We start from the raw sequence: 25990 nt of genomic DNA on the forward strand, positions 1-25990 counted from the left end.
GTTTGCAGAAGTACTTGTGTTTGTCATTCTGGTACATAAGACGGTGTTGTCTCTCTTTACATCAAGGGGGTGACACTAACAGATCTACAGGAGGCAGAGAAGACAATGATGAAGACAGACAACAAAGGAAAAGAAAAGGAGGAGCAGGAGAAGGAGAAAGAGAAGGAGGCAAAAGCAAAGAAGGGAGAGGAGGGGGTGAGAGCCATATAGTAGAGTTATAGTCCTGTGTTTGCTACTCTTGTATAATGTCATGTGACATCACATAGCAGGGGATACTGTGTTTACAGGAAGTGAGCTGGAGGTCTCGTATTGCCAGTCTACAGAAGTCTGACTTGCTGGGCCTCACTCAGCCTGCTGGCACTCCCCGCCCTCAGACATCTGACAGGAGAGGTACACATCACTAGGGCTGCAACTAACGATTATTTTAATAATCGATTAATCGGTTGATTATTTTTTTGATGAATCGGATAAAAAAAGCAAAAAAACATTACTTTCCAACCCTTTGTTCAAAAACAGAAGTGACAGTGCAAATTCACAGTGCAAATTCACAGTGCAAAACATGTTCAGAAAGCACGAACAGGTTGCTCCTTGAACATCCCCGAGCTGTTAATTAAACAAATTAGATTAAAATGGACTAACACTAAAAACATACACATGTATGCTTTACATCTGCCTTTTTACTGTAATTGATCTCCTTGGAGTAGAGGCTGCTTTAGCATGCCCTGCTTTATCAATATGTATGAAACAGTGGGAAGCTGTACTGCTCCTCTCACGTCTGTTTTGACCGAAACCTCCAGGCCCAGCTCCACCTCATCTCAGCTCTGCATCAAGCTGCGCTGCATATAGAGTCCTCTTCCTTAAACTATTTCATTCTGGGTCTCTTACGACCACGAAATGACGTTGTTGGCTAAGCCCAACTACGTGATTTAATTCAGTCTACTTTGAGTAAAAAACAACCTGCAGCCAGATCCGCCAGTGTGCCGATTTAACGTTAACGAGTGACAGCGTGAACTGAACCAGACCGGGGGGTTACGCCATGTTTCACCACGTTACGGTTTTTTACAAGCAAGACTGAACTGTAACAGAACATAACGTAACTTTAACGACAATACACAACCCAAACACGTTAGCTAACGTGATAGCAAGCTGACTAGCTTCCATTAACAACAAGTTTGAGGGAAATGAAGCCGCTGTAGACATCTTAACGCTGGTTGGCCAAGACTCGACACGTCACATCCAAGAGGTTCTATTTTTGCTAAGATCACGACTTCAGCGTTTCTCAGTCTCTCACTCCAATCTCAGACACGCTGGCGGCTCTGCGCCGCTCTTTTTTTTTTTCTCCGCGACTTTATGATTGCCGTAATAATCGCGCGACACAACGAATCGATAATGAAATTCGTTGCCAACACTTTTGCTAATCGATTTTTGTCGATTCGTTGTTGCAGCCCTACACATCACCATTTCCCCTTTTTAACAGAAACGTTGAGCTTGACAATGTGAGTGTTGTTGAAACGTTTGATTTGCTCTTAAACGACTGCTGTCTGGCTTCATTCCAGATGTTGAGGCCAGCACCGGGGAGAGCGAGACAGAGCGATGGGCCAGGGAACGCAGGGAGAGGAGACAAGCTCGGGCCAGAAGGAAGGCACAGAGGACCGGGGAGGTAAACAACGCAAACATTGTTTTATTTGGAAAATTGATGCAGGAATAATAATAAAATAAAAATTAAACCAGTAATGTTGTAACTTTACTTCAGTATTTTATAAGAACACTTTGTGTTGTTTGTGTCATCTGCAGAGTGATGAAAATGATCCCAGTGGAGAGGAAGAGTTCTCAGGCAGTGGGCTGGATCCACAGGTGTGTGTGTGTGTGTGTGTGTGTGTGTGTGTGTGCGTGTGCGTGTGCGTGCGCGTGCGTGCTGGACCTTAACCTAAGATAGCAGACTTGACTTGTTTTATTTTATTTTCTGTTTACAGACAAACCAACACTTGAGTTCCAGGTATGAATTCAGCCTTTGGCCTGTTTGATTGTCCCTCTAACTTCATTCTGTCAGCAAAGTCTCAATGATAGCTCTGATCTCTGCTCTGCTCATCTACTCAGGCCCTTTAACGACTGCACCCAGGGAGGAGGCTCGGACAGCAACGATTTTAAGAAGGTCAGCAGACAGAACTCATATTAAGACAATTCTGAAATCAGAAGAAATACAAATGGTGTTTGTCTCACTTATTTACTACTAAGTTTGTTTGTGTGTCAGTTGTTTGAGGATGTCTCCAGAGAAAATAGTCAGCTCCAGTCTCAACTGCAGGACACCCAGAGGATCATCAGTCAGACCAGGTTGGATCTGGAAAAGGCCACACAGGTGACAACACACAGAGTTCTGTTTTTGTGACTTTTGGGGACATTACACTGACTTTCCTGGAGACTTATCCTGACTCTAATCATAACTGCTACCAGCCTAATCCTAACACAAACTGTTATTGTAATCTTCTGCATGCAAAGTCAAAAGCATCGTAAAGTGATAAAACTAGTAATCAACAGGTTTTATAACAGTATTGTTAAAGACCTTTATCGACATTTCTTTTCTTTTTCTTTTCTAGTTTCTTTTTTCAGTTAAGGTGGCTATTACTTGTCGTGCTGTCTCCTCAACCTTTATTTTGTTTATCATAAATACTATTTTTTTAAATGGAAACAAACAAAACTTTCTTTCTCAGTGCCAGCAACAGCCTTGGCCGGGTTATATTGTTTTCTGGTTGTCTTACCATTCTTGTGAATGTGATATCTATGGAATGAATTAAGGCAATTTCTTCAAATGTTGCACACATTTTAAAATGAAGACAAAATAACTGATTTAATTTTGGGCGTCAAAGATCAAGGTCCCTTTGACCTCCCTTTGGCCTGAACTGAAGAATGTATATGCTAATTTTTACAATTTCACACAATTATCTGAAAGGATCAAAATGATGAAGTGAGGACAATTTGGACAGACATGGATGTAATCTGCAACTTTACTGCTTGGCAGAGGCACGGAACCGTGAGCTTCTAGCAGCTGCCAAGCTTAGCTTAGTTTAGGAAAAGACAATCTGTCAAACATGGATATTCATATTCACTTCATATTTACCGTACAGGAATGAACCGTGAGGCAGTAATTCTAGTTCGGCTCCAAGATTTGGATCTTGGTTTAATCTGTATTGTGTGACATCTGTTTAAAATAAATTCAGTCATCCTCTCAAAAGAAAAGTTGAATGCTTTAGCAAATAAAGTGCAGCTTTGCTTTCATCAATGTACTCAAAGGGTTCTGCCTCTATACCCTTACTTGGTCTGGTATGGCCAGTAGCTGATGAAGGCTAAAGTTAGCTCATGTTAGCGAACATAAATAATGCTGTGTAACTGACTTTGACAACTTCATGACTACTTGTGCTATTGTTCCACCTTGTTTTACCCTTTACCATCATCCTGTCACTGTGGTTGTTGTCTTGCTTTAATTGGAAACGTGAATGAGCAAAGGGACTTCCACATCAAGTGTTACAGGTTGAACTTTTGCACTCGGGCAGTTTCTCATGATCATGTCAGCCTCCTATTGTGGTGATAATGTTCATGTTATTGATTTGTTGTGTCCAACAGAGACAGGAGCGCTTCAGTGACTGTTCAGCCCTGCTGGACCTGGAGAGAAAGGTAATGCATCCCTACTGATGGTGTTACCTCTTGTTACCTCCGTCAGGAGTGTGCATCTGTGAATGAGTGAGTGTGCACCTCTGTGTCTGTCCACAGCTAATCTTGCGTTCCCCACTAACACACTGCATAATATTTTGGGTGGCCAGTTAGGGCTGCACGAGCACCTTTTGTGGTTGTGATGACTCGTACTTAAAAAAAACAAAAAAAACACCTTTCATACTGCCTGCTAACTCCTCCCTTACTACTATTAACCAGCCACCCACTGTGTGGGGGGGATAACAGTTTCCAGTTTGTTTGGCTAATAGCTCACAGAACTACCAGTGCACACACACTGCTGCTTACTTTTTTAGCCGCTAATCTGCGGTTCACTTTTATTATTTTGACTGTGTTTGGCTAACTGCTAACAGCTTATAGAACTAACTAAACACATACTACTGATTACTTTACCACAAATCAGCCGCTGCTAAGCGGCCAGAAAGCTTGGTGAGTTAAATTTTGTTTTTGGCAAGATGTTATGAAGTGTATTATACAACGACTTCGAGCCATTTGCTTGCATCCATCACCGCTTGTTTTTGAGTTTGAATGAAGTGTGTTTTACAACTCTTTACAAACCATTCATTGGTTGAGTACATTACTTGTTGTAAGTTGGCTATCTTCTATTTTTCTGTGCGGTGTGTTTGGATAACCGATTGCATATATTATGTTATAACAATGTACAATGCTGTACCTCAGCCGCTGCTACGTGAGCAGTTTTGCAATCATCACCGCTTGCTTTTGAGTTTGAATGAAGTGTGTTTTGTGATGCCTGGCAGGTCTTTGGTGTCTAGACTGGGGGGCTTAGCCAATTGTGGGTTGTAGTCATTCAATCACACAGCACAGCAGAGGTCTTTGCTGACATACCTGGCGGAGATCTGCACTTTACTGAGTGCACCTTTTTAGTGTTTTTTGTGTTGCTTTGCCTCACGACTGCCACCCCTGCTATCTGTTGATGCTCTCTCCTCTCTCCTCCCCCACTTGAACCACTTTCTCACCTGTTTTCACTCACCTTCTGTGGCCCTTCTTCCTCTCTACGTCACCGCCTTTATCCCCCCACTCTCCCTCACGTTTCCCTGGCATCAGGACCGGAGGATGTTGGAGCGGCGAATGGCAGAGCTGGAGGAGGAGCTAAAGGTGAGGAGACTAGTCTTATCACGGCCGAAGACACTTTGCATGCTTCTGCTTGATTAGCTTGGCTTTAGCTTGAGCAGGCAGCAGTGTTGTGGAGGTACACTGTAAAGGTGTTTAACACAGTACACCCTCTCTCAACCTGTTTTCAGGGGGTGTGATAATTGTTTTCTGTTACATGTCATTAATTTGGTTGTTTTTCACATTAATGTTTCTGTTTGTCTACCGAACAACTACCTCGAACCCATCTGATCTCTGCGCTCTCACAATTTTGTCTCATAATTGTCTGACGTCTCCAGTAATACAGAATGAATAGGTAAAGTCCTTTTCTTTAGAGGAATATTTCAGTATTTTGGGAAATATGCTGTTGATACCACTTGGCCGGCAGCTGCCTAGCTTAGTTTAGCATGAAGCCTTGAATCAAGGGGAGACAGCGAGTCTTGCTCTGTCTAAAGGTAACTTCAGTCTCCTGACTAAAGTCTCTGCTGGTTGCAGCTGGCAAAATTGTTTAGCAGGCCTCCAAAATAAAAAGGGAGCAATTGGTTCATACCTGGATATTCATATTCACTTCATATATATACCCTACAGAAATAAGATTGGTATTGATCTTCTCATCTTACTCTCAGCAACGAAGCAGATAAACCTATTTTCCAAAATTTCCAACTATTTATTAACATTTTTAACATGCCCAGATTCTAGGATGCGAAACATTATATTTGGATTAATAAAGATTTATTTGAAATAAAATGTAAAATTATATATAAAAATGTCTTTGCTGTTATTCCTAGATCTCTGCCAACTGCCTTTTTTTTTAGCTCCTCCCTTTAAGATTTTGACACTTAAATGTATATATCACAAGGACGATAATTCAAACAAACAGCAAAAGATCACCTAAGTCTGACCAACGGATCAAAACTTGCTGTCTCAACTGTATTTAACATGAATTACGTGTTCGGCCTTCTTTAAAATGTTATGGTGACAGCTTTGTTACTAACTTTTATTGCATTGATATAAATAAATTGTCAAACTGTCTACAGTGAAAACTGCTTATAATATATAATCCAATATCTCATTATCCAGTAACATAAAAACAAACAATACAATCATCAGACTGTTTTTACATTTTGTTTTAATAAAAACATAATTCTTACCACCAGGTTCTGGTTGATTTGAGAGCAGACAACCAGCGTCTTAAAGATGAAAATGGAGCACTGATCCGTGTCATCAGCAAACTCTCCAAATAGGCGGAGAGAGAGAGAGAGAGAGAGAGAGACACGAAGAGCAGGGAACCCCCCTCCCCCACCCCCCTCCCGCCATCCATCCATCCCTCCCTGCTTCCACACATTCCTCCAAGTGCCAAAGAGTGAGAGAGCGAGGGGGAGAGAAGCAGCAGAATGTACATGAACACCACAGCTTGACTTGGATTGTGATGCCTCTGTGAGAACAGCTGGAGTGGCTTTTGTGTGCCTTGCAGTCCATTTGTGACAGGAAGACCGGCGGCATGAAGGCCTGTGGCTCCGGTCAGAGGCTCCCACAGTAGCAACATGAGCCGCGACAACAGCCAGAATGCCCACGGCTGGTGCAGCACTCAAAACATCTACTACGACTGTGCATCAGGGGAACACTAATGTGCACACACATTCCTATGCGTGCATCACATACTTCCTCCGTGCACATTCCACGAGCGCACAAGGCAGCTTTGGCCTTAAAGCTCCCACTTAGTATTTATTTTTTTGTGAACACACTCACGTCACAAATTCACGAATTTACCCTACTCACAGTTAAAATCGAACGTGTTGTCAAGCAGTAAAGGTTTTGGTGTAGTTCCTTTTTCTTCTTCTTTTATAAACGACTCTGAAACACGTTTTGGGCTCTGTTTTTCCATTCAGCATCGTCCTGACGACAGGGGGAAGTCCACAGAACTCTGTTGGGTTGTTTGGTCTCCACATGCAAGTGTTTGAATCCACCTACCTCTCCACCTATGCACTTCCCCACATACATTTTTAATTTTGTGACCACAGACACACTTCATGCTCTTAAAAATGACCGCAGAACCAGGTCAGTCGACCACAGCACTTTACTCTCTGCAAAGCAATAAAAGATGTGACGCTTTGCCCGTCCTCCAGACAGACAAATGTATTTCAGAGCAGCACCCTCTCACTTGTCAGTGGAGGGAGAAGTTACCCATAGCTGAAGGTCAAAGGTCATTGCACAATTATAAAAATTGCTGTTCTGTCAAAGCCTATTATGCTATGGATGGTTTTAAATATTACCATTGATAAAGATATTATTTTCATAGTTTTTCATTGTCAATTACTGTCTTGCAATGGAGCATGGTTATGTATATTGTATGTGTATAAATATTATTCTTGAATAATACCCCCTTTGAAGTACAATTCCATGTAGCTTTTCTTCACATGTTGGTTTTCTAATATATTGAATGGATGTCTGCACCCTAATAAAAAAAAAGTGTGTTTGTAGTGACTTCCTGGTTATTCTGTACACTGCAAATTACATATTCACCTCTACTGCTTTGTTTGTTGATTCAATATTACATTACTCTTGGACAAAGATGTATCTTAACATTTCCCTCCATAACACTAAATCCTACTTGGATTCCCATCTTATTACTAATGTGTTGTGACCGATGGAGTCGTCAATTTTGAGGTTTGTGATCTGGTTGTTTGATTTTCATTTATTTTTTTGCTGCTTCACCCACATTGTATTATCCCGGCCTACAGTTATTCTGGTAGCCAGATGTCTTTCATCACTGGGGAGAAAAAAAAGAGGAACAAAACCGCTGTAACACAGTGAGCATAACGGAAGAAACAGGGCAACACAGATGTATTTACAGTATGTTTGGACTGTTGCATTAATCTACTGATGCTCCCAGGTGGACGGTCCATCAGTTTGACTGACATGATAGAAATGAGTGTTATTACATGCTGGATGAGTGCTCTGTAGACATCTTGGTGAAAAGCTGTGAGAGTCCTGTTGTGTTTTGAGCTCTTGTCCATTTGGACTAAAGTGTAGTTAACACCAGTCATCCATCTGTTTGTCTCATCTGAGAGCAGAGAGATGGACCACTGTCCTGCAGGGTAGAAGTACTGACAACAAGCTGCGCTCCTAATAAGGAAGGGCAGGCTGGCCGAGGCACTCTCTCTGTAAATATCCCTCAGGTCTGAGAAAGACAGAGGAAGGGAGCTGGGGAGGAAGAGGGAAGCGGATGGATTGCAGCCTTATATGGACAAAGCACTTCTTTTCCCAGGGTTTGTGGCTCTGACCCCCGGCATGTTGCCAGATGTTCCACAAACGGCTCCTCAGCGCAACCAAGTGGTGCAACTGATGAAATGCTACAGCTGAGCTCAGGGTGAGGGAGAAAATTGTATCTTGTAAATCAGTGGCAGATCAAGAAAAATATTTATACGGTGGAATGGAGACTTTATTGGGTGGCAGCAGTGTATTTGTATATATATACAGAAATTAATTAGGTGGCATGATAATTCTAAATTCAGACGTACATAGGAATAGTTGGCTTTTAAGGCTCTCAACAACAATAGAGACCCTCAATATCGGCCTTCTAGCGGGTTTACCTGTGGCCATCTAAGAAGCAGGGTCCCACATCTCTTAATAGGCTGTACTGTGGCTTTTATCCAATACAAAATAAAAATAATTTTTGCTTTTATTAGATTGCAACAGTAGCAAGAGTAACAAGAGAAAGGACATGCAGCAAAGGACCCTGGCTGAATGCAGAGGATTTTGCATTTCATGGTTGGCAAACTATCATGTAAATTGTTTGGGTGAGGACTAAAATAAAAGAGCTAAGAGCAAAAAGGTAAAAAGGGGAGTTCAGAGCGACTGGTAAGCAGAGTGTAGATGACATGATTTAGTTTGAAGAGAGTGACGTGATACTTCTTGGAAGAGATGGGATGGAAATGTAAACACTCCAACTGTGACCTACAGAGTATTTTTACAGTCTCGGCCAAGTGGTCCTGATGCTTTAATTGTGAATATGTACACACATGTGACAGCCGGTACAGCCTGTAACACGACTGACCAACTGTAACTTAAGTGCATATTTATAAGGTTAAGACCTTTCTCTTAAAGCTGGGAGTTGACATCATACATACATACATGCATACATTCATACATACAGTCACTAAAAATCATGTTCAATCTGCTGGTGATCTACCTATTGATCCAGTGAAAACTGCACAGCTGGGTTCAGAGATACTCTGCTGTATCCTCTCCATGAAGTCCATGCCATGTTTTTCAGCAGACCCAGAATCATGTGCTGGTTTTCCTTGCAGCAGATACATGGCCTCCTCCTACAGCTCTAAACACGACGCTACTAACTTGCACCCATTTTATCAACAACTTTAGTAGTTCAGTAGTCATGGACTATACAAGGAATTACAGTACGTACGCTCTTTTTTTTTATAGGTTTAACAGTTAAGAACAAGCGGTTTGGGACCTTCTGCAGGTTTTACCTTCAATTTGCTTTTTACGCATTCCTCTTTGTGGCAGAAACAGATTATGCTTCATGTCTACTGTATGTTGAAAGGATTTCTCCTTTATAGGATTTTGAATGCAACAACTCTGGCTAACTTCAGGAGTGGTTAAACTTAATCTCTGAGATTGTATGTTTATTTAGTTGCCTTCGATGTAATTCATACTCAAATACTTAATTACTAAAAAGTTTGAGTCTGTTTTTGTTTTGTTGGATGAGTGGTTATTTTGCTGGTAATTGCTTCATGATTTCTAAGGATGACACATGTCTTGTGACACTAAAGTGTCAAAGTACACAATCTACAAATAGCCTCTGCAGGCAGGAACCTGTGGAAAGTGTGTGTGTGATTCCACAGTAAAAGTTGCCAGCAGGTATCTCATGTCTCATACCCATGCAAATTGAGATATTTTAGTTTTGTAATATTGCATAAATACAGTACATAACTATTATGATCTAATTTAGGGAGTTTATTTGTCTCAAAGATAACTGATTTAAAAATATAGTTGTTGTCAGACCATGCTAACTTGTATCATTTGAAATAATTATTCATTGTTGAAGAGCTGGGACCCTCTCAACGAACCCTGACTGCATTTGAAACCAGATTTCCGACTGAACACCACCTCGTCACCATGTCTTACGATGAAGACCCTTACATCTTCTCCACTGACACAATACCCAGTGACCGTCGCTTCCTCCCTCCACTAGCCAATGGGCTACTGGGATGGAGGGTGTACAACAATACCATGCACATGGGTGGTGTGTACAATGGGGAGGGTGGACGTTGTCATCGTGCAGATGTCCCCTGTCCTCTTGCTGTGAAGGTTGAGATGGACGGACCAGCCCAGCACACCTACAGCCTGGACACCCACACAGGTAGTCTCTGCAGTGGACTGTCTGATGGCAGGAATCTGTGTTGTGAAGAATTATCACGACTAATTGTCTCATTTTCTCATCCAGGCATTTTTACCCACAGCCTGAGCGCAGCAAGTGTAACGGTCTCACAGTCTCTATACTCACACCGACACTACCCCAACCTGATGGTGATGGAGATGCTGTTGGTGCGTCAGGTGACCTCAAAGGAGCCAGTCACTGTGAATCTGGTCAGTTCATTCACACCTCAGAGCAAAGACATTGTTTTTGAGTCTTGTCCTGATTACAAAGGAGGGAGGTACGGTTCACAAAAACACATGTAAATGCACTTTTTTAACTACAGTATAAATATGATATCTTACAGAGTCTACATCCCACTCTCTCTCAGTCACATCCAAGGAAAGGTGACCACTGCTGAGTTCCCGGGAGGTTCCTGTCCGTCAGTGCAACTTATCTGGACCCCAATACCTCCCACTCTGACACTGCTTCCAGAACAGAGCCAGGCCCGCTGGGGATTCATCCTGGTTGTGGCCAACAGTTTAGACACAGCTGAGGCCAATTATGATGAGGGCCTAGCACTGTTAGCAACTGGTGGCCTGCGTCCGTCTCACGAGGGGGCCTGGAGGGAGCTGTGGCTGCAGAGCACGGTGGAGGTGACGGGCTCAGAGAGCCTCTGCAAGGCTCTGATAGGCTGCATGTTTTACCTCCTTAGCGCCTTCCCCTCCATACATGACAAATCCAGCACCTTTGGTGGAGTCAGTCCAGGTGGACTGTCTAATGGTGGGGATGGTCAGGACTACTGGGGCCACATTTTCTGGGACCAGGTAAGGCCAGGTATCAGTTGATGACTAGCTATTGTATTAGCATGTTGTTTGTTTGATCACACAATGATCCCACCTTCCTGTGACAGGACATTTGGATGTATCCTGGCATAGCCCTCTTCTATCCCAAGCTAGCCCGATCTGTGCTGGAGTACAGGGTGGGGACTATAGATGGGGCAAAAGATAATGCCGAAAAGCAGGGCTTCAAGGTACGATCATCAGTGGGATACTCAGGTGTCGCCATCATATCTTTTCTACCCTCACTGACTGTGGGTGCATAACTATGCAGTGAGCTAAACAAAGTCCTGACAAAGTTGAAGAGGAAAGTTGGTCTTTGTAGCTTTTTTTACTGGGAGCAGTTGTGAAAAGGAGAAAACCTTGGTAACAAATCAGTATACGATACACATAAGTTAGAGTATGCGTGTTGTAATAATTAAGTTGTACAGAAGCAGAACCAGTTAGCTTAGTTTAGCAGCTTAATTTAGTGTAAGACTGGAAGCAGCAGGGAAAGAGCTAGCATGGCTCTCTTTTTGGATTCCTGTTTGTGTACAGATTAAACAAATGAAATGCAACATGTTAATCAGTAAACTTTATAGATATATGCATGCATTGTGTTACCTTTGTACAGAGCCAGACTAGCTTCAAGTCTTTATTCTAGGCAAAACTAATTGACTTCTAGCTCTGTTTTTAATGAGAGTTGTATCCATCTTCTAATATAAATCTCTGCAAAAAAAATGATTTCACCCAAATGCTAACCTATTCCTTTCATTGGAAATACAACAAAAGCAATTCTGATGTAAACATAACAAATAAAACAATCTACATTACATCGACAGTTAGCCCAATAGTAATTCAACATTTACAGTTAACTTTACCGAGAATGTTGAATTAGCAACATATCTGCAGATAATAGCTGAGGGACTGATGCAGCTATCACCAACTGGTGGTAACAGTGTTGTATATAATTTAGGGCTGATACTGTTACTCTTTTTGTTGTGTTTTCTTGTTCTACATTTTAACAATGACCATGAAACGGCATCCGAATCCATCTAAAGAAAAGATGTTCTCTTTGCAGGGACTGAAGTTCCCATGGGAGAGTGCTGTGTCGGGGAGGGAGGTGTGTCCAGAGGACATTTATGGACAACAAGAGATTCACATAAATGGAGACGTCACCCTGGCTTTCCAACACTATCTCTACCTCACTGAGGTATACTTCTTTTATCCTCACTCATTACAGGGTCTCACCTGGCCTGTGTGAGGATATTAATGGAGCTATTTGTTGCAGGATCTGTCCATGTTCACAGAAGGCAAGGGCAGAGAGGTGATCTACGGTGTGGCCGACTACTGGGTTTCCAGAGCAACATGGAACCCTGAGGACCAGAAGTATCATCTCTTAGGTAAAAATAACATTATTATTATAACTACAGGATTAGCATGTCATCTTCATTTTGTAATTGCACAGATATTTCTAATAAAATAGTATTGAGCATTTCCCTTTCTTCCCGTTCAGGTGTCATGCCACCGGATGAATATTACTACAATGTCAACAACTCTGTGTACACAAACACAGTGGCTAAATTCAGGTACTAGTATTTGAATATGTCCTTGCAGTTCAGATTAACTGGTGATAACCAATAATACAAAGAGTTTCTCATTTGTCAGTCTCCAGTTCGCTGTAGAGTTGGCCGATCTTCTACAACAACCGGCACCAAAAGAATGGAAAGAAGTGGCCGAACACCTCAAAATACCTTTTGACGAAGAATCTCAGTACCATCCTGAGTTCGATGGCTATATCAAAGGTTCATTTTTGTTCCTTTCGGACACAGACCTTCATAAAATGACCATGTCCATAACATGATAGCAGAATATAATCTGTATTTCTCATAGGTGATCCAGTGAAACAGGCAGACACAGTGATGTTGGGCTATCCTCTCGGACTGTTAATGTCCCAAAAGATCAGGAGAAATGACCTTGAAGCGTATGAACCAGTAACAGACCCTAATGGTCCGGCCATGACGTGGGTAAGATGCAGCATGTTGTATGCGACTGCATAATATTGGGTTTATGACTCCTTATGGATGCTAATGTTGCTCTGTAGATGCTGGATGGGAACAAAGGCAATTTTATAAGGTGACGATATCAGTGTTTATTTAAAAAAAAATATGAATTCTGTTTTAAAGTATTTACTGCAAAATGTACTTAAAGTATCAAAAGTAAAAGTACTTGTCTTGCAGACGAATGACTCGTCAGCATTTTATTTTATAGGATTTGATTATTACCAAATATAACCTTGTGGCTGGTCTACTTTAGACTGTTGGTGTTTTAACCTATAACAACTATTTTAAAACCTCATCACAGATTTTGTAAATCCAAATTACGCAAATGAAAATGAGCTAGTATCAATAGCTGTCAAGTAAATTAGTTTTGTTTATTTGTTGTATTAGTTGCCTCTAGTACACATCATTATATGTTTTACAGTGTTTCCTTGCATTAAATGTAAAAGTCTGTTGTTGCTGTAACTTCTTTATTAATATGTGTATGTCTGTACCAATGCTTTCGCTTTCCATTGTTAGGGTATGTTTGCAATCGGCTGGCTGGAACTGGGGGAGGCTGAGAAAGCTCAACATTTACTTGAGAAGTGCTACAAAAACATCCAGGGACCGTTCCAGGTGTCTTTCTGACTCACACAGCCGCATAATGCTAATAAATGCCTGTTTACTGGATATCCCGTGAATGTGTGATTACCTCTCCTCACAGGTATGGAGTGAATCAACAGATGGTTCTGGTGCAGTCAACTTTCTCACAGGGATGGGGGGATTCCTGCAAGCTGTGCTGTTCGGTTATACTGGCTTTAGGTCCGTTAACAATGACAAACACTTCAATATGTACACAGCATGTCGGCAATGATACAAAGATTTACATGCAGTGTTTTCTTTCCAGAGTTCAGAAGGAATGCTTGGCCTTTTCCCCACTTCTTCCCAATGACATTTCTGAGCTCTGTGTCCGTGGTGTGAACTACTTGGGCCATCAGATGGACTGGCTGCTGAGGAAAGATGACGTTTGTATCATCCTGAGGGAACAGGCAGACAGTCTTGGCAACACTAAATCCTGTAATCTGCAGGTTGTCCTGAAGACATCAGGAACTAAAATCCCTCTCACGCCAGGTGATTTTAGTTTTTAGTCAAATGTTATTCATCCTTAAATGTGTACGTTAATATTAAAAAACACACTTAGTTCATAGGTATAGCACAGCATTTGAGTTACAAAGTAAGAAAGAGTGCAACAATGAGGAAAGGTCTTAAACTGAATACATGAGAAATGGCACCATCAGTCTCCTCCACGGAGAAAATAAGCACTCATATTCAATCCATTTAGTAAGAACTTGCTCTTCAGACACTAGTGGCAAAAGACAGGCATACTTTTATTATGGTGATATGTTGCTATCATAACTCCTATACTGTGGAGAAAAATGGGGGCTCCATGATTTGTCAGTAATAGAGAGTGACATACAATTTGTCAGAGTAGGACTCTGTGATTTCAGAAGACAGTATGTTGGAGTGAATCTGGAGACTGTGATGGCAGTTGATAGGACTCTGCTGGTTTGCAAAACAAATTAATACTCAGAGGAATTCAGTTTCTTTATAGTTTTATTAAAGGGTGCCAAGATGTCATTGATAAATACACTCTAGTGCAAACCTCACTCCATAATGGTACATGATATATTTCCATCGGGGGAAAACTGAAAATCCTCTACAAGCCTATTTGTTTGAATTCATGCGCATGTATTTGTCTGTGAATTATCTTATTGCATCAAGTCTCATGTGATTCTATTAGTATTGTGTTATCTTTACTTTGATCCTTGATTTCATATCTCATTATTTTTAATGGCACTGATGCAGTAACATATCATTATTGTATATACTAATATACATCTATATTTTCAGGGAAGCCGGTAACTTTTCCTCGAGAGCCCGGCTGTGTTTGTAAGCTGGCTTGGGGGTATTCCTGTTGGCCTGTCTGAAACCGTGACCAGGATCCTCCTCATCATTTACCCGCAATCAAAAATATGTTCAGCAAGTTATTTCATATCTAAGATACTGTTATGTTGTGTGTTCCCATTTTGTATGTTCCCATTCGCAATCAGGGACAAAATGTATGACATTATTATAGTGTTAGTATTATAATATTCTACCGGTGTTATAAAACCATTAAACAATTATATTGCATTGTAAATGTATTATATTGAAATAAAACTCCTTCCAAACCTTCACACCCTGTGTTGTGTGACTGATTCTGATGTCCTGTGGCTTTGTTTACTGGAGCAAGGCAGCAGCGTCCTACAATGTGCAGGAGAGGATGTGAAAAAGAAAAGAAGAACAACTTATTTTATCTGACATAAAAACAGTTTGTGCCTCTTAAATTGAGATTACTGAAAGAACAGTCACTGTCAAACGTGTGTTTGTGTAACATTGCCGGGGCGGTGCAAATCCTGCCAAATATCGGTTGGTTGATTTAAATCTCGTCAACGCTGTAACTCCGCCTTAAACTTTCGTTGGGTTTGCTCGATTTTCTTCACATGTCGACGGTTTCCCCACCTCAAGCCGTTGCTCCAAAGGGTCCGCCCTTGCAGATAATCACGCTAAAGCAAATTGAGCAGCCCCTCCCTTACGTCACCGAGCCTTGCATCGGGATTGGCTGGTGACGTTTTGAACAAGTTAAACGGTTTCAGCGGGTCAGCGGGGAGGATTGTGGTTTCTGTCCGGGTTCTTCGGGTTGTTTAGACTCTACACATGAGGCGTAAAGGAAAGTAGGAACTAGGATTTTCACCTCAGAATGCGATTGATTTAGTTTTTAAAGCAAGCGGAGCGACAAGCATCGGACTTTCTTTTCAGAGACTCGGATATCAAAGGTAACGCTTTTTATTTTGACGTTAGCTTACTAACATCGTGCCATTAGCCTTTAACACGCATCAGAGCAGTTATGCAGTATAACGTCGCCTCTAACTGAGTTTAAATATCCATAACCTCAGTCTGCTGTCGGATGCTCATTGCTCGACTTTCAGTGTTTCCTGTTCGCTAAGCTAACATAACGCGTTAACGCTACCTGGGAAACGTTAGACCAGTTTGGTCTCAACATAATACTCGGGTTTCGGGCTAATTTAACTAAGTAGCTTAATATAACAACATTACGTCAATACGTGTTGTTCTTTGTCGACCACATTGTTATTAAACAGCTACTTTCTGCAACTCCAACCAAAAAACTAACCAATTCGTCTGCGGAAATGGAAGAAAGTACGCATGCGCCATTTAGCTGCATTTACAAACACGAGTGCAAAATTAATCTCTAATAGACTGACTCAACCGATTTACCGAAGTTACTTGTCAATTTTATGTTTGTTCCTCTGTTTTTTTATTCTGAAAAGTTTTGACATTATCAAATATAACTTTGCAGAGTCCAAAGTGTTTAGGCTGCATTCACCCATAATTGTCTTTGTCTTTTAATGGACATTTTGATTGTTTAATAAGGTTGTTTGTTTCTTGTTTATAGTGATGTTAAAAGATACTGTCAACCATTATACGTGTCTTCCCATTTTTGTATTAACCAAACAGAACATGTGATGTCACATAGAATAGTTACATTTCATCTTTAATGAAAGATACTTTTTTATTAATGTAAAGCATCAATAGTAAACCTCACCTCACATTCAAAAGACAAGGACCCCCCCTTCCTAGATTCCACACTGAAGAAGAGTCTTCTGTCAATCATTTTGTAATTGATATTTGACAAAATGTAATTGTAATGTAACATTTTTTGGGCCATGTTTTTCCTGTTGTGCCATTTAGAAGATTTTATTTAAGTTTGTTTTAGATGTTTTTCCTAAAAGGAAAATAATGACCGTTAAAATACACAATAAACAACTAGTCAGGTCTTTATGGTGATGCTTCAATTAATCATTGTTTACTTGTCATCTCAAGTCTGTTCCAGCATCTTCTGATTTAACGGTGTGATCTTTCCCTCAGGCCGTCAACATGAACTCCGTACAATCATCTGTGCGATCCCTAATGCAAATGTTTGATGGCAAAGTACAAGAATTTACCAATGAGATTAATAATGTCCACATGGTTTGGCTTGAGGAGATCCAACAAGAGGCCAACCGCATGTTTTCAAGGTAGATTTGAAGTAACATGAAACGTTTTAGCTCTGTCGCACAAGATTCCATCTTCAGAAATCTGTTTTTCTCTAATATTAATTTCAAGGTTTTACAAGTGAAGCTTTTTCTTTTTCTTTCAGAGATTTTAATGCTGAGCCAGAATTAATGCCAAAAACACCGTCACAGAAAAAGAATAGTCGCAGAAAGCGTGTATCCTCGGGGCATCTGGAAGAAAATCAAGCCAGGCGAAGGTTTGTTGCTTTCATTACTGTTTTATTAAAGTCAAAGTTTAACATTTTAACTGTCACAGAATTTTTAAATATGGTGCCTCTTCCTGTCCAGATTTTCAAAGGGAAAGCGTAGTAACCTTCGTGGCTCCTCTGTCAAATCACTGAACTTCATTGCTGAAGAAGAGACCGTTCCCGTGGCTTCCACCTCTGAAGCCAACACCACCACACAACCTAAACGCACCACCCGCAAACACAAACAAGCATTGTTTGAGGCGGAAGAGGCAGAAGAGGATGTCAGCCATTCACGTGGAAGTGGTACAACTGAGGAGGTGCCGAACAAGAAGGCGGAGTTGGTAGAGGAGAAAGAGATGGACAAAAATAACACGGTAAACGATGCAGAAGACGAGCCAGACTACAAAGGTAGCACCGCCCATTCCCCACCTACGATACCCGCACCCAAGCTTGTTGTCAGCATCTCTTCATCAGACCGATTGTCTGCTGAGTTAGCGAAAACACTGCTGCCTTCTCCCGGCCGCACAGCTGCTAAGATTGCGATAGCTGCTCAAAGCTCACGGCGGAGCTCTGTGCGATGCTCCCTGAAGCTACGTCACTCGATGGCCGGTCTGCGGCACAGTATGACCCAGGAGTCTGTTCGCCGCGCCTCACGCCGTTCAATGCTTAAGAGGAAGGTGTCTCGCATGGGCAACTCCACATGTAGCAGCAATGTTGATGGTGAGAAATTACCCATATTTGGTTTATAATAACATCAAATATAAACAATGAGACATTCTAGCACACTCTGATTGTTGTTAATCTGTATATTATATTTGGCTATTTTGTGTTGTTATAGAGGACTCTTGCATGAACTCTGCAGAGGAAGAGGATAGAGAAGCGTGAGTAATGACTGACATTTTTCCGTCTATGATTTATATTGATGTCTTAATGGAGAGCGAAAAATCTGGTGTTTTGATTCTATAATTTAAACTATTTGTAACTGACTGCTAAATTACTCTGTCCCAGGTGACTGTACATGCATTTAATGTTTAATGTTTTTTAAGTGTTTCTTACCCATATAAATGTATTCACTGCTAAAGCATGCAATTAGATGCTGTAAGTGCAGACACGGAGGATAATGCTGCAGCTGAAGAATGGAAGGAAACACCAGAGGTATAAATCCATGTCTATTTAAGTGTGACATTTAACTTGTCTTTTGGTTCTTATTCAGCTAATTTTTATTTTGCTTTTTTTTTTTATCGAACAAATGTAGATCCAGATTAACCAGACCTCACGGCCGTCTGTTGGACGCATTACTCGATCTGTGGCTGCAAACGCCGTTGGCACTCCAAACAAGAGAAAAGGTATGGGAACGTGGCATTTTTTTTATTAATTTGATTTTTGTTGATAGTTGTGGTTGAACATGAACCTGAATTGATATTTGATGGTACTTTTATGTGCTAATTACATGTTTGTGTTTCAGTTGCTGAGAAGCCACGGCCTTCCCAGTCAGGTTTCAAGTGAGTGCTGTGTCTGTGTTGCACGTAATGACTGCACTGTTCAACTTCTTTGTTGTGTCTTTTAAAAAATGAATTTGTCTGTGTCAAGGTCACGCCAGAGTACCAAACGCAAATCACCAGATACTCTAGAAAGTCCCACAAAGAAGCACTCTCCTCCCAAGAAAAGTCAAAGTGTAAGATGAAAATAAAAGTTTGGCCAAATGTTAGGAAATGTTAAATATAGGAACTTATTCAAATAATGAGTGGATCAAATAGTAATCTTTTAGAACTTCTTCTCTTTTGTTATTAATACATAGGCGATCAGACCCAACATGCGATCTTTTCTTCACACTGTGCAGAAGAATCAAATGCTAATGATGACTCCAAATTCCCTCGGCCGGACTGCTGTTATCAAGTCCTTCATTAAGCACACCACTCCTCTGAAGATTGACCCCAAGGTAAGCGATATACCTCACTCTTTGCCAAGCAACAACTATGTCGTACACTACAATGCTCGCCCGGTGGAGCCTGACTGCAACACTAGCAGGCTGGACGGGACGGAACACGGTACAATTCAGGAAAGAAAGCAGATGTGGTTTTGTCCAGCCAAATTAGGATACATTCCATAGGATGGACATTCACTAGTTTTACTTTCAAGGCGCAATATACAAGATTGAAAGCATTTTGATTGCCGCAATGATTCTCAACATTGCGATGCCTGAGCTGGTAGGTCCTAGCTAACGGTACAAACTACAGAAAAGGTGCTGACAGAACGAACACTTGTTAGTGTTTACCAGAGCGCGGGTGCGATGCCAGACAGCATGATAGGGTATCAATTAGGGCTGTGTGGTATGGGCAAAAATTCATATCACGGTATTTTGTAAGATTCTGACAGTTTCACGGTATATATTTTTTTAAACAGGTAAACACATTGATTCCATTAACAGCACCAGTCAACTAGACAGCAGTCCTGTCAGCGAGTCGTCCATAGCTGCAACAACAGCAGGAAGCAACATTGACTTTTTACAGTTTAATACTGGGAGCGCAGTGGAGCTACTTACCTGTCAGTGTAACTGGGCTCTGTCACGGTTCACGCTTGTTATAAAATTACAGCGCCGAATTGCATGCTGGGTAGAGTTCGCGCACACAAAAATCAGGAAGAGACAGACCGGAAGACACGCCACACAAACAGCTGTTCGCCGCCCAACTTCCCAGCATTCAATTTGGCCGTGTAATTTTGAACCATAAGTGAACCAAGCTACCCTGGCAGCAAAGTAGCTCCACTGCGCTCCGGTATTAAACTGTAAAAAAATAAATGTCACAAATTGAATTGCAATTGTTGTTCTGAAAAATTGTGGCTGACATCCTCTTTTTATTTTTTGGATGTGTTTTCTCCCCTCCCCAGTTGAGCATTGGTATAGTGGTAAGTGTAATGTGGATGCACTGTATGTTTGTGGGCAGTTTATGGTGTCTAACATCCCATCGTGGAACTTGATTTGAATGTCTCCTCATTTAACACATACCTTAGAGAAGTCGCTTTCAACAACACAAACTGCACTTGTTAGTTGATGATCCCTCAGGTCGATAATGCTCATTTAAAAAAAATCTTTTGAACCAACAACTCTACAAACCACCTAAAACAGCTTTGGTAACTTCAATGTTTGTTGACATTGTCAAATGATGCAATCAGAAGTACAAATTGAAGTAAAAATCCATCTGAACCAGAAGCTGTGATGCAATTTGGGTTGTTCATAAAACTTGTGTCAGTGGATTAGGATTTATTGGGAGAAAATCACACTAGAATAAATGTCTCTGTCCACTTTTTGGGGTTAGGTCACATGGCATTCAGCTACATTTGCTGGTGGACACTTGTTGTGACATATAGGATGTATTGTCTAACATCATTAGAAACCTTAGATATGCTGGGAGCCAACTCTTAGTCATATAGCTGGTTTAAAAATAGACACAAGATCTGTCTTCCTGACTCACTCATCCGTGGGTTCTAATGATGGCTGTACATTTGTCCTTTTTTCTTCTCCTATTTTAACGGTAACTTTAAGCGAGGTCTTTCTCCACACAGAAGTTTGGAGACTAATGATCACATGACAGTCCGGCAGTGTGAGCACAAACTTGAATTGACTCTTTAAGTAGGTGGAAGTAAATAACAGTCTGTCAAGGTGGATTTTTGCTTCATTCGTCAACTCCACTGGTATGGTGATCTATTTTCACATGCATGAGCTCCACCTGCTACTTTGGATTCGTTTGACATTTGCTGCCTATTAACAATGTGTTAGAATTAGTTGACTTCTGACAACTCTAATTTTCTAAAACCTTGTTTTCTCTTTTTTTCAGACAAAAGAGCGTTACAAACTGGAAGCACTTAAGAAGAAGCAGGAGCAAGAGGAGGAGAGGATGAAGAAAATGGAGGAGGAGAAGAAAAGGAAACAGGACGAACTCAAAAGGTTAACACTCGATGTCTTTACACTCTGACTGAACAGTAATTTATTCTTGTTTTTATTAAAAATTAAAAAATGTCATCTTCCAGGAAGAGGGATGAGAGGCTGAGAAGAGTGTTTGAGGCCAAAGTAAAAGAAGAGCAGAGGGACAATGAAAAGAAAAAGAAGATTGAGCAGAAGATGGCTCAGTTTGATGAGAAAAATGATAAGGTATGAGACAAATTTGGCGACTTACTCTTCTTATTTATTCACCTCCAAAAAAAGATTGAACCCCATTTCTAATAGTTGGTATTTGGTGCAGCGTCTGGCAGATGACAAGGTGAAAAAGAAGGTGGCCGTTAAACGTCAAGAGGAGCAGGAGCAGAAAAGGAAGATTCAGCAAGCGGTAAGACAACACTTTTATTTTTTATTTTTTTAACTTTTTTATTCATGAATGTGGTCATTTCTGTGGCTTAGTTTAGTGCAGTGCATAAAGTCTGTAGTTGCACTATAGTTGGCTCAAAGTAGCTTATATCACATATTTAAAACTACTAATGACAAGAATATTTTTGTGTTTGCATAAAAATAAAATCATTTATTTCCCATATCATTTGAATTTAGTGTTTTATAGCAAATTGACACAATAGAAGACACAAAGTAAAAGAATAACATTTAGCTTTTCTTTTTTTTGGTGTCCGCTGGTCTGAACAAAATTACATCTCGCCATGTAGTGAGAAGGTTTTTTTTAATAGTAACTTAATTTTCTTTGATATTGCACTCAGGCTTTTTTTATTTTGCATGTTTTTTTATTTTTTCTAACTTCAGGAGGATGAGAAGCGGCAGCTGGAGTTACTGGCGAAGAAGAAGGCCGAGGAGGAGGAACAGCGAGCTCGTAAGCTGGCTGAAGCTCGCCGAGCGCTGGAACAGAAGAGGGAGCAAGAGAAGGAGAGAGAGCTGGAGAGGGAGCGAGTAGCTGCTGCTGAAAGGTTCTTGTTGATCTTCATTACTCCTATCAAAAGTACCATAATAGCTACTTCATAAACGAAGTAACCTGACTATCTTCTCAACATGGTAACGGTGTATTAAACTGAAACCTGCACTAAAAACAATAAAACAGGTTTTTGTATTTACTCCAAAGTTTGTTGTTACTGACTTAATGTCTGTTTTTCAGGGAGCGAGTGGAAAAAGAAAAAGCTCTTGCGCTGCAACAGGAACTGGCGAGAGCAGCGAGGGAGAAAGAGAGACGAGATTTGGAGGAGAAAAGAAAGGCACTTGAGAAAAGACTGGTAAGATATTTAATGTTGGAACAAAAATATCTTCAACCCATGTAAAACAGTGTTTGCTTTAGCAGCCAAAAGAAAGACTGCATTGGCCATCAGGTAGGAAACATGGTAAGAAACTGTATGTAGTATACACATATGTAATGTTGTGCAATAACAAGCAGGTCCCTTTAGAGGCCTATTTTGCCCAAAACGGAATGAAAAAACACTCAAGAAACAGGTTGACTCTCCAAAAAAACTGATCTTTTAGTGTCGGCCAAAGGGCAACAGAGAAGCTGATGATAGAAAAGAGATCTTTAAAAGCCAGAATGTGTGAGAATATGTACATCTTTGGTCAGGGTGACTTCAGATCTTGAAAGATTCCTCAAGGTACCTCTTATCTGAAAGTCGGTTTTGAAATTTCTATCTTATCTCCACAGCGCTGTGTCGGCATTAAAGAAATATAATTTAACAGTTACCTTCTCATTATCCTTGTGATATGGGGGGTACTTTTGTGTTTTGTATTTCTTTTAAACCAATCACAATCGTCTTGGGTGGAGCTAAGCCCAGAATGCAGTAGTGGTGTCCTTACATGATAGATAGCGGACGCTAAGGAGAATGCCAGCTGAAATGGATGGCCAATGGCAGGCTTATTGTCAAAATACTTAAAATTCCTGGAAAAGTTATACAATTATAAAAAAAACAGTTTTCTAGGCCTGAAAATAGTTTGGAATTAGCAGAATGTTTTGGCTATTGTTAATAATATGTTAACGTTAATACAAAGCTTTTTGTTCCACGAGGAGGAGGAGCAGCAGAGATCCGCTGCAGAAGAGAAAGCTGCCAAAGAGCGAGAAGCTGCTGCCAAAAAGGCTGCTGATGCGAAGGTAAACCAGCAGGGGGACATTTTACTTTACTTTAACCTGCACTGTTGAACAGAAGCTAAAGTTGACATTAAGACTTGACTATTAAATCCCCAGTGGAGTTAAATGTACCTCTCCTGATTTTCTTCTCCGTAGGCTGCTGCTCTTCTGAATGTGACTGTGGATATCGAGGTCAGAATCTAAACTGATTACATTTTGGAATTAAACCTTATTTTTAAAACATAGACCCATTAATTTAAAAACGACTTCATGGCTCTATTAAAATCTAAAAATTAACAATGAACCTGTATGCAATGGTGAAAGGCTAATTTACCACTTTTCTTAATTTTTGCAGCGCTCTGTAATGACCACGCCTGTAGGAAAAGGTGGTGGCCTCAATGTGACTGTGGATATTGTGGTAAGTTTAAATAAAGCATTTTTGGCAGATGTTTCTAATTAATTTCTGTCTTTTAAACATGATGGAAACTATTTCTCGCAGCTTTAGAAAGTGTGTTTTCTCCTCCTCTGCAGCAATCGCCACAATCATACGCCATCACTCCAAAGGGCGGCAACAAACCTTTGCCCAAAAGTGGGGAAGATTACGGGATGGACCAGAACAGTGACGACTCTACTGATGACGAGTCTGCCCCAAGGAAACCTATTCCATCCTGGGCAGAAGGTAGGCATGAAATATAACTGTCATGTATTATGATGATCAGACTATACGTGACCTTCTGGAGCCTTGTTTATAATCCACTTTAGCAATATTTTTTGTAAAGCTTCAAATTGACTGGTTATTAAACTTCTCAAACACTCAGTTGTCCAATCATAGTTTAGCAACCATAACTAGGAAAGCATGGCTGTTGAGGTCTGGAAATTGGAATATTGTGACTTATTCCAAATTGAGTTAAAACTATTAACATAATTGTGAAATTTGTTGGCCTACTTTTACCAGACCTGTTTTGGGTTAGCCCAGTATCCGTGTGATGTCAGTCTCATGTTGCGTCGTCTTAAATGAGAACATTGTATTTAATTTCCTCCTTCCAGGTCACAATCTGCAGCAGATAATCATGAAGCAGTACTTCAATCCTCCTGATTTAGACTCTCTCTTCGGAGCAGTTGAACCACCAAAACTGGAAAACATCTTTTACAAGAGCAAGCCTCGCTATTTCAAACGCACCAGCTCTGCTGTGTGGCACTCTCCTCCATACAAGTAATGTCTGTACACATAAAGTCAAATCTTTGTTTTAAAGTCTGTTTCCAATAAAGTAACATGTTTTTATGGACGTTTTTACATGTTTAAGGTTTTAGCTATCAACATTTTAGGAAATTCAACTTACTAGTATGTAAAATATGTCATGGATTTTAGTGATACAAAAGTGAAATTGATGCTTCATGCTTGGTCGTGGACTTGAAAATGGATGTGTATAATAGCCCACTGGGGCGTAAACGTTTGAAAGTTTTTGCTACCGACTGTAAATTATAGTATTCTTATGTTTGGGATTTATTCTGGTGCATTAAAATGGTTGAACAAAAAACAATCTTGTGCAAGTTTCCGCTTTTCATTGGATTTGATAATATGTGACGACTCCAGAAAAATAAACGCTGATGCAGCTAAACATTTTCGACACTGTATAGGGCCGTCTAAAATTATTTTAGCTGATTGGACCTCTCGGTTCAATTTGACTTGTTTTAGCCGCATCAACAAACGGTGACAGAATGCACTACACCTGATGCCTGAAACTGCAACATGTGTTGACTGCCATGTGAAACTATCTGGCTTTTAAAGGGTCTGCTTTTTTAAAATGTTTATCCAGCAGTCCTAACATAATGGCTTTCATATTTTTTTATTTACCTTCAAAATAAATGTACTTCCTGTAAAAATCCATTAATTGATACCTTATCAGCAAGGGCTTCTCTGAAAATGGAACTGCTTTTATAAATCCAAAATCAAATCTCAGGAAGATCTGCTTTGATGGAAAGCTCCAGAACAGCGACTAAATGGACTGTGGTATTCTTGTCAACTGTATCCCAACACTAATGGCAAAATTGGTTTTGATTGAAATATTCATGCCAGTTATGTGTTCACACTTTCTGATATTTTAGTTGTGGTGGCTAAAACACTACAATTTATTTTCTGAACTAAACTAAAGTGCTTTTTAAAGAATATGTGCTTCGCTTTGAGCTATAAATGTATGGTGGCTGGACTATGCCAATGTAAAATTAAATACGATAGAAATTAAGAATTTGGTTTTTATAATAATATATCATTTTTTACTTAATTATGATAATTCATTTCACATCTTTCAAATATGATCCACATTTAGCTTTTTGGTTTTTGCCTAATTCTGATATTCTTATATAATTTTTGAACACTTGTTCCATCAAAAATGCGTTATTGACCCTTGAAAATTGGAAAACAAATTGTGGGGAAAAGGTCAATTCTCTAGTTGGTGTTATGTGGACACAGTTTCCTTTCTTCATGAAATAAAATAGTAATCAATAATTTTGAGATTACTATTTTTATT

At 40.4% G+C, this 25990-nt stretch overlaps 3 protein-coding genes across 3 annotated transcripts in view; all 3 read left to right on the forward strand.

Annotated features, from left to right (window-relative positions):
* The window catches only part of LOC306740934 (protein phosphatase 1 regulatory subunit 12A), a gene marked incomplete at its 5' end in the record, with an annotated part of 18621 nt that extends 11320 nt beyond the window's left edge, over nt 1-7301 (forward strand). The window contains 10 exons of the mRNA XM_079223181.1: nt 67-195; nt 288-390; nt 1557-1660; nt 1795-1854; nt 1974-1996; nt 2098-2152; nt 2252-2356; nt 3619-3669; nt 4789-4839; nt 5991-7301. Of these exons, the coding sequence (XP_079079307.1) occupies nt 67-195; nt 288-390; nt 1557-1660; nt 1795-1854; nt 1974-1996; nt 2098-2152; nt 2252-2356; nt 3619-3669; nt 4789-4839; nt 5991-6077 (768 nt within the window). The 3' untranslated portion in view covers nt 6078-7301. The remainder of the gene's footprint in view (nt 1-66; nt 196-287; nt 391-1556; nt 1661-1794; nt 1855-1973; nt 1997-2097; nt 2153-2251; nt 2357-3618; nt 3670-4788; nt 4840-5990) is intronic.
* A 2596-nt stretch (nt 7302-9897) lies between these two features.
* pgghg (protein-glucosylgalactosylhydroxylysine glucosidase) lies at nt 9898-15289 on the forward strand. The gene is made up of 13 exons (XM_079223201.1): nt 9898-10216; nt 10301-10511; nt 10602-11037; nt 11124-11243; nt 12110-12241; nt 12320-12431; nt 12545-12617; nt 12697-12833; nt 12922-13055; nt 13608-13703; nt 13792-13889; nt 13975-14198; nt 14979-15289. Exons 1-13 carry the CDS (start codon nt 9973-9975, stop codon nt 15053-15055), a joined length of 2094 nt encoding a protein of 697 aa, XP_079079327.1. The 5' UTR covers nt 9898-9972; the 3' UTR covers nt 15056-15289.
* A 592-nt stretch (nt 15290-15881) lies between these two features.
* On the forward strand, nt 15882-24993 carry incenp (inner centromere protein). Its single transcript, XM_079223345.1, has 18 exons — nt 15882-15943; nt 17055-17203; nt 17326-17436; nt 17528-18147; nt 18893-18929; nt 19018-19102; nt 19226-19366; nt 20314-20331; nt 21261-21370; nt 21454-21574; nt 21666-21749; nt 22169-22329; nt 22515-22629; nt 23406-23486; nt 23619-23654; nt 23818-23880; nt 23994-24141; nt 24510-24993. Exons 2-18 carry the CDS (start codon nt 17064-17066, stop codon nt 24677-24679), a joined length of 2241 nt encoding a protein of 746 aa, XP_079079471.1. The 5' UTR covers nt 15882-15943; nt 17055-17063; the 3' UTR covers nt 24680-24993.
* The last annotated feature ends 997 nt before the right edge of the window (nt 24994-25990 follow it).

Source organism: Taurulus bubalis (assembly GCF_910589615.1).
Source record: "Taurulus bubalis genome assembly, chromosome: 9".
Classification (NCBI taxonomy): Eukaryota; Metazoa; Chordata; class Actinopteri; order Perciformes; family Cottidae; genus Taurulus; species Taurulus bubalis.

Bases quoted from the DNA above. Each gene is read 5' to 3' on its own strand.
- pgghg (XM_079223201.1), top strand. From the start codon at position 9,973: ATGTCTTACGATGAAGACCCTTACATCTTCTCCACTGACACAATACCC. The intron at 13,056-13,607 runs GTAAGATGCAGC...TTCCATTGTTAG, and splicing joins ATGGTCCGGCCATGACGTGG to GGTATGTTTGCAATCGGCTG. The intron at 13,890-13,974 runs GTCCGTTAACAA...TTTTCTTTCCAG, and splicing joins TTCGGTTATACTGGCTTTAG to AGTTCAGAAGGAATGCTTGG.
- incenp (XM_079223345.1), top strand. From the start codon at position 17,064: ATGAACTCCGTACAATCATCTGTGCGATCCCTAATGCAAATGTTTGAT. The intron at 17,437-17,527 runs GTTTGTTGCTTT...CTTCCTGTCCAG, and splicing joins GAAAATCAAGCCAGGCGAAG to ATTTTCAAAGGGAAAGCGTA. The intron at 21,575-21,665 runs GTATGAGACAAA...TATTTGGTGCAG, and splicing joins TTGATGAGAAAAATGATAAG to CGTCTGGCAGATGACAAGGT.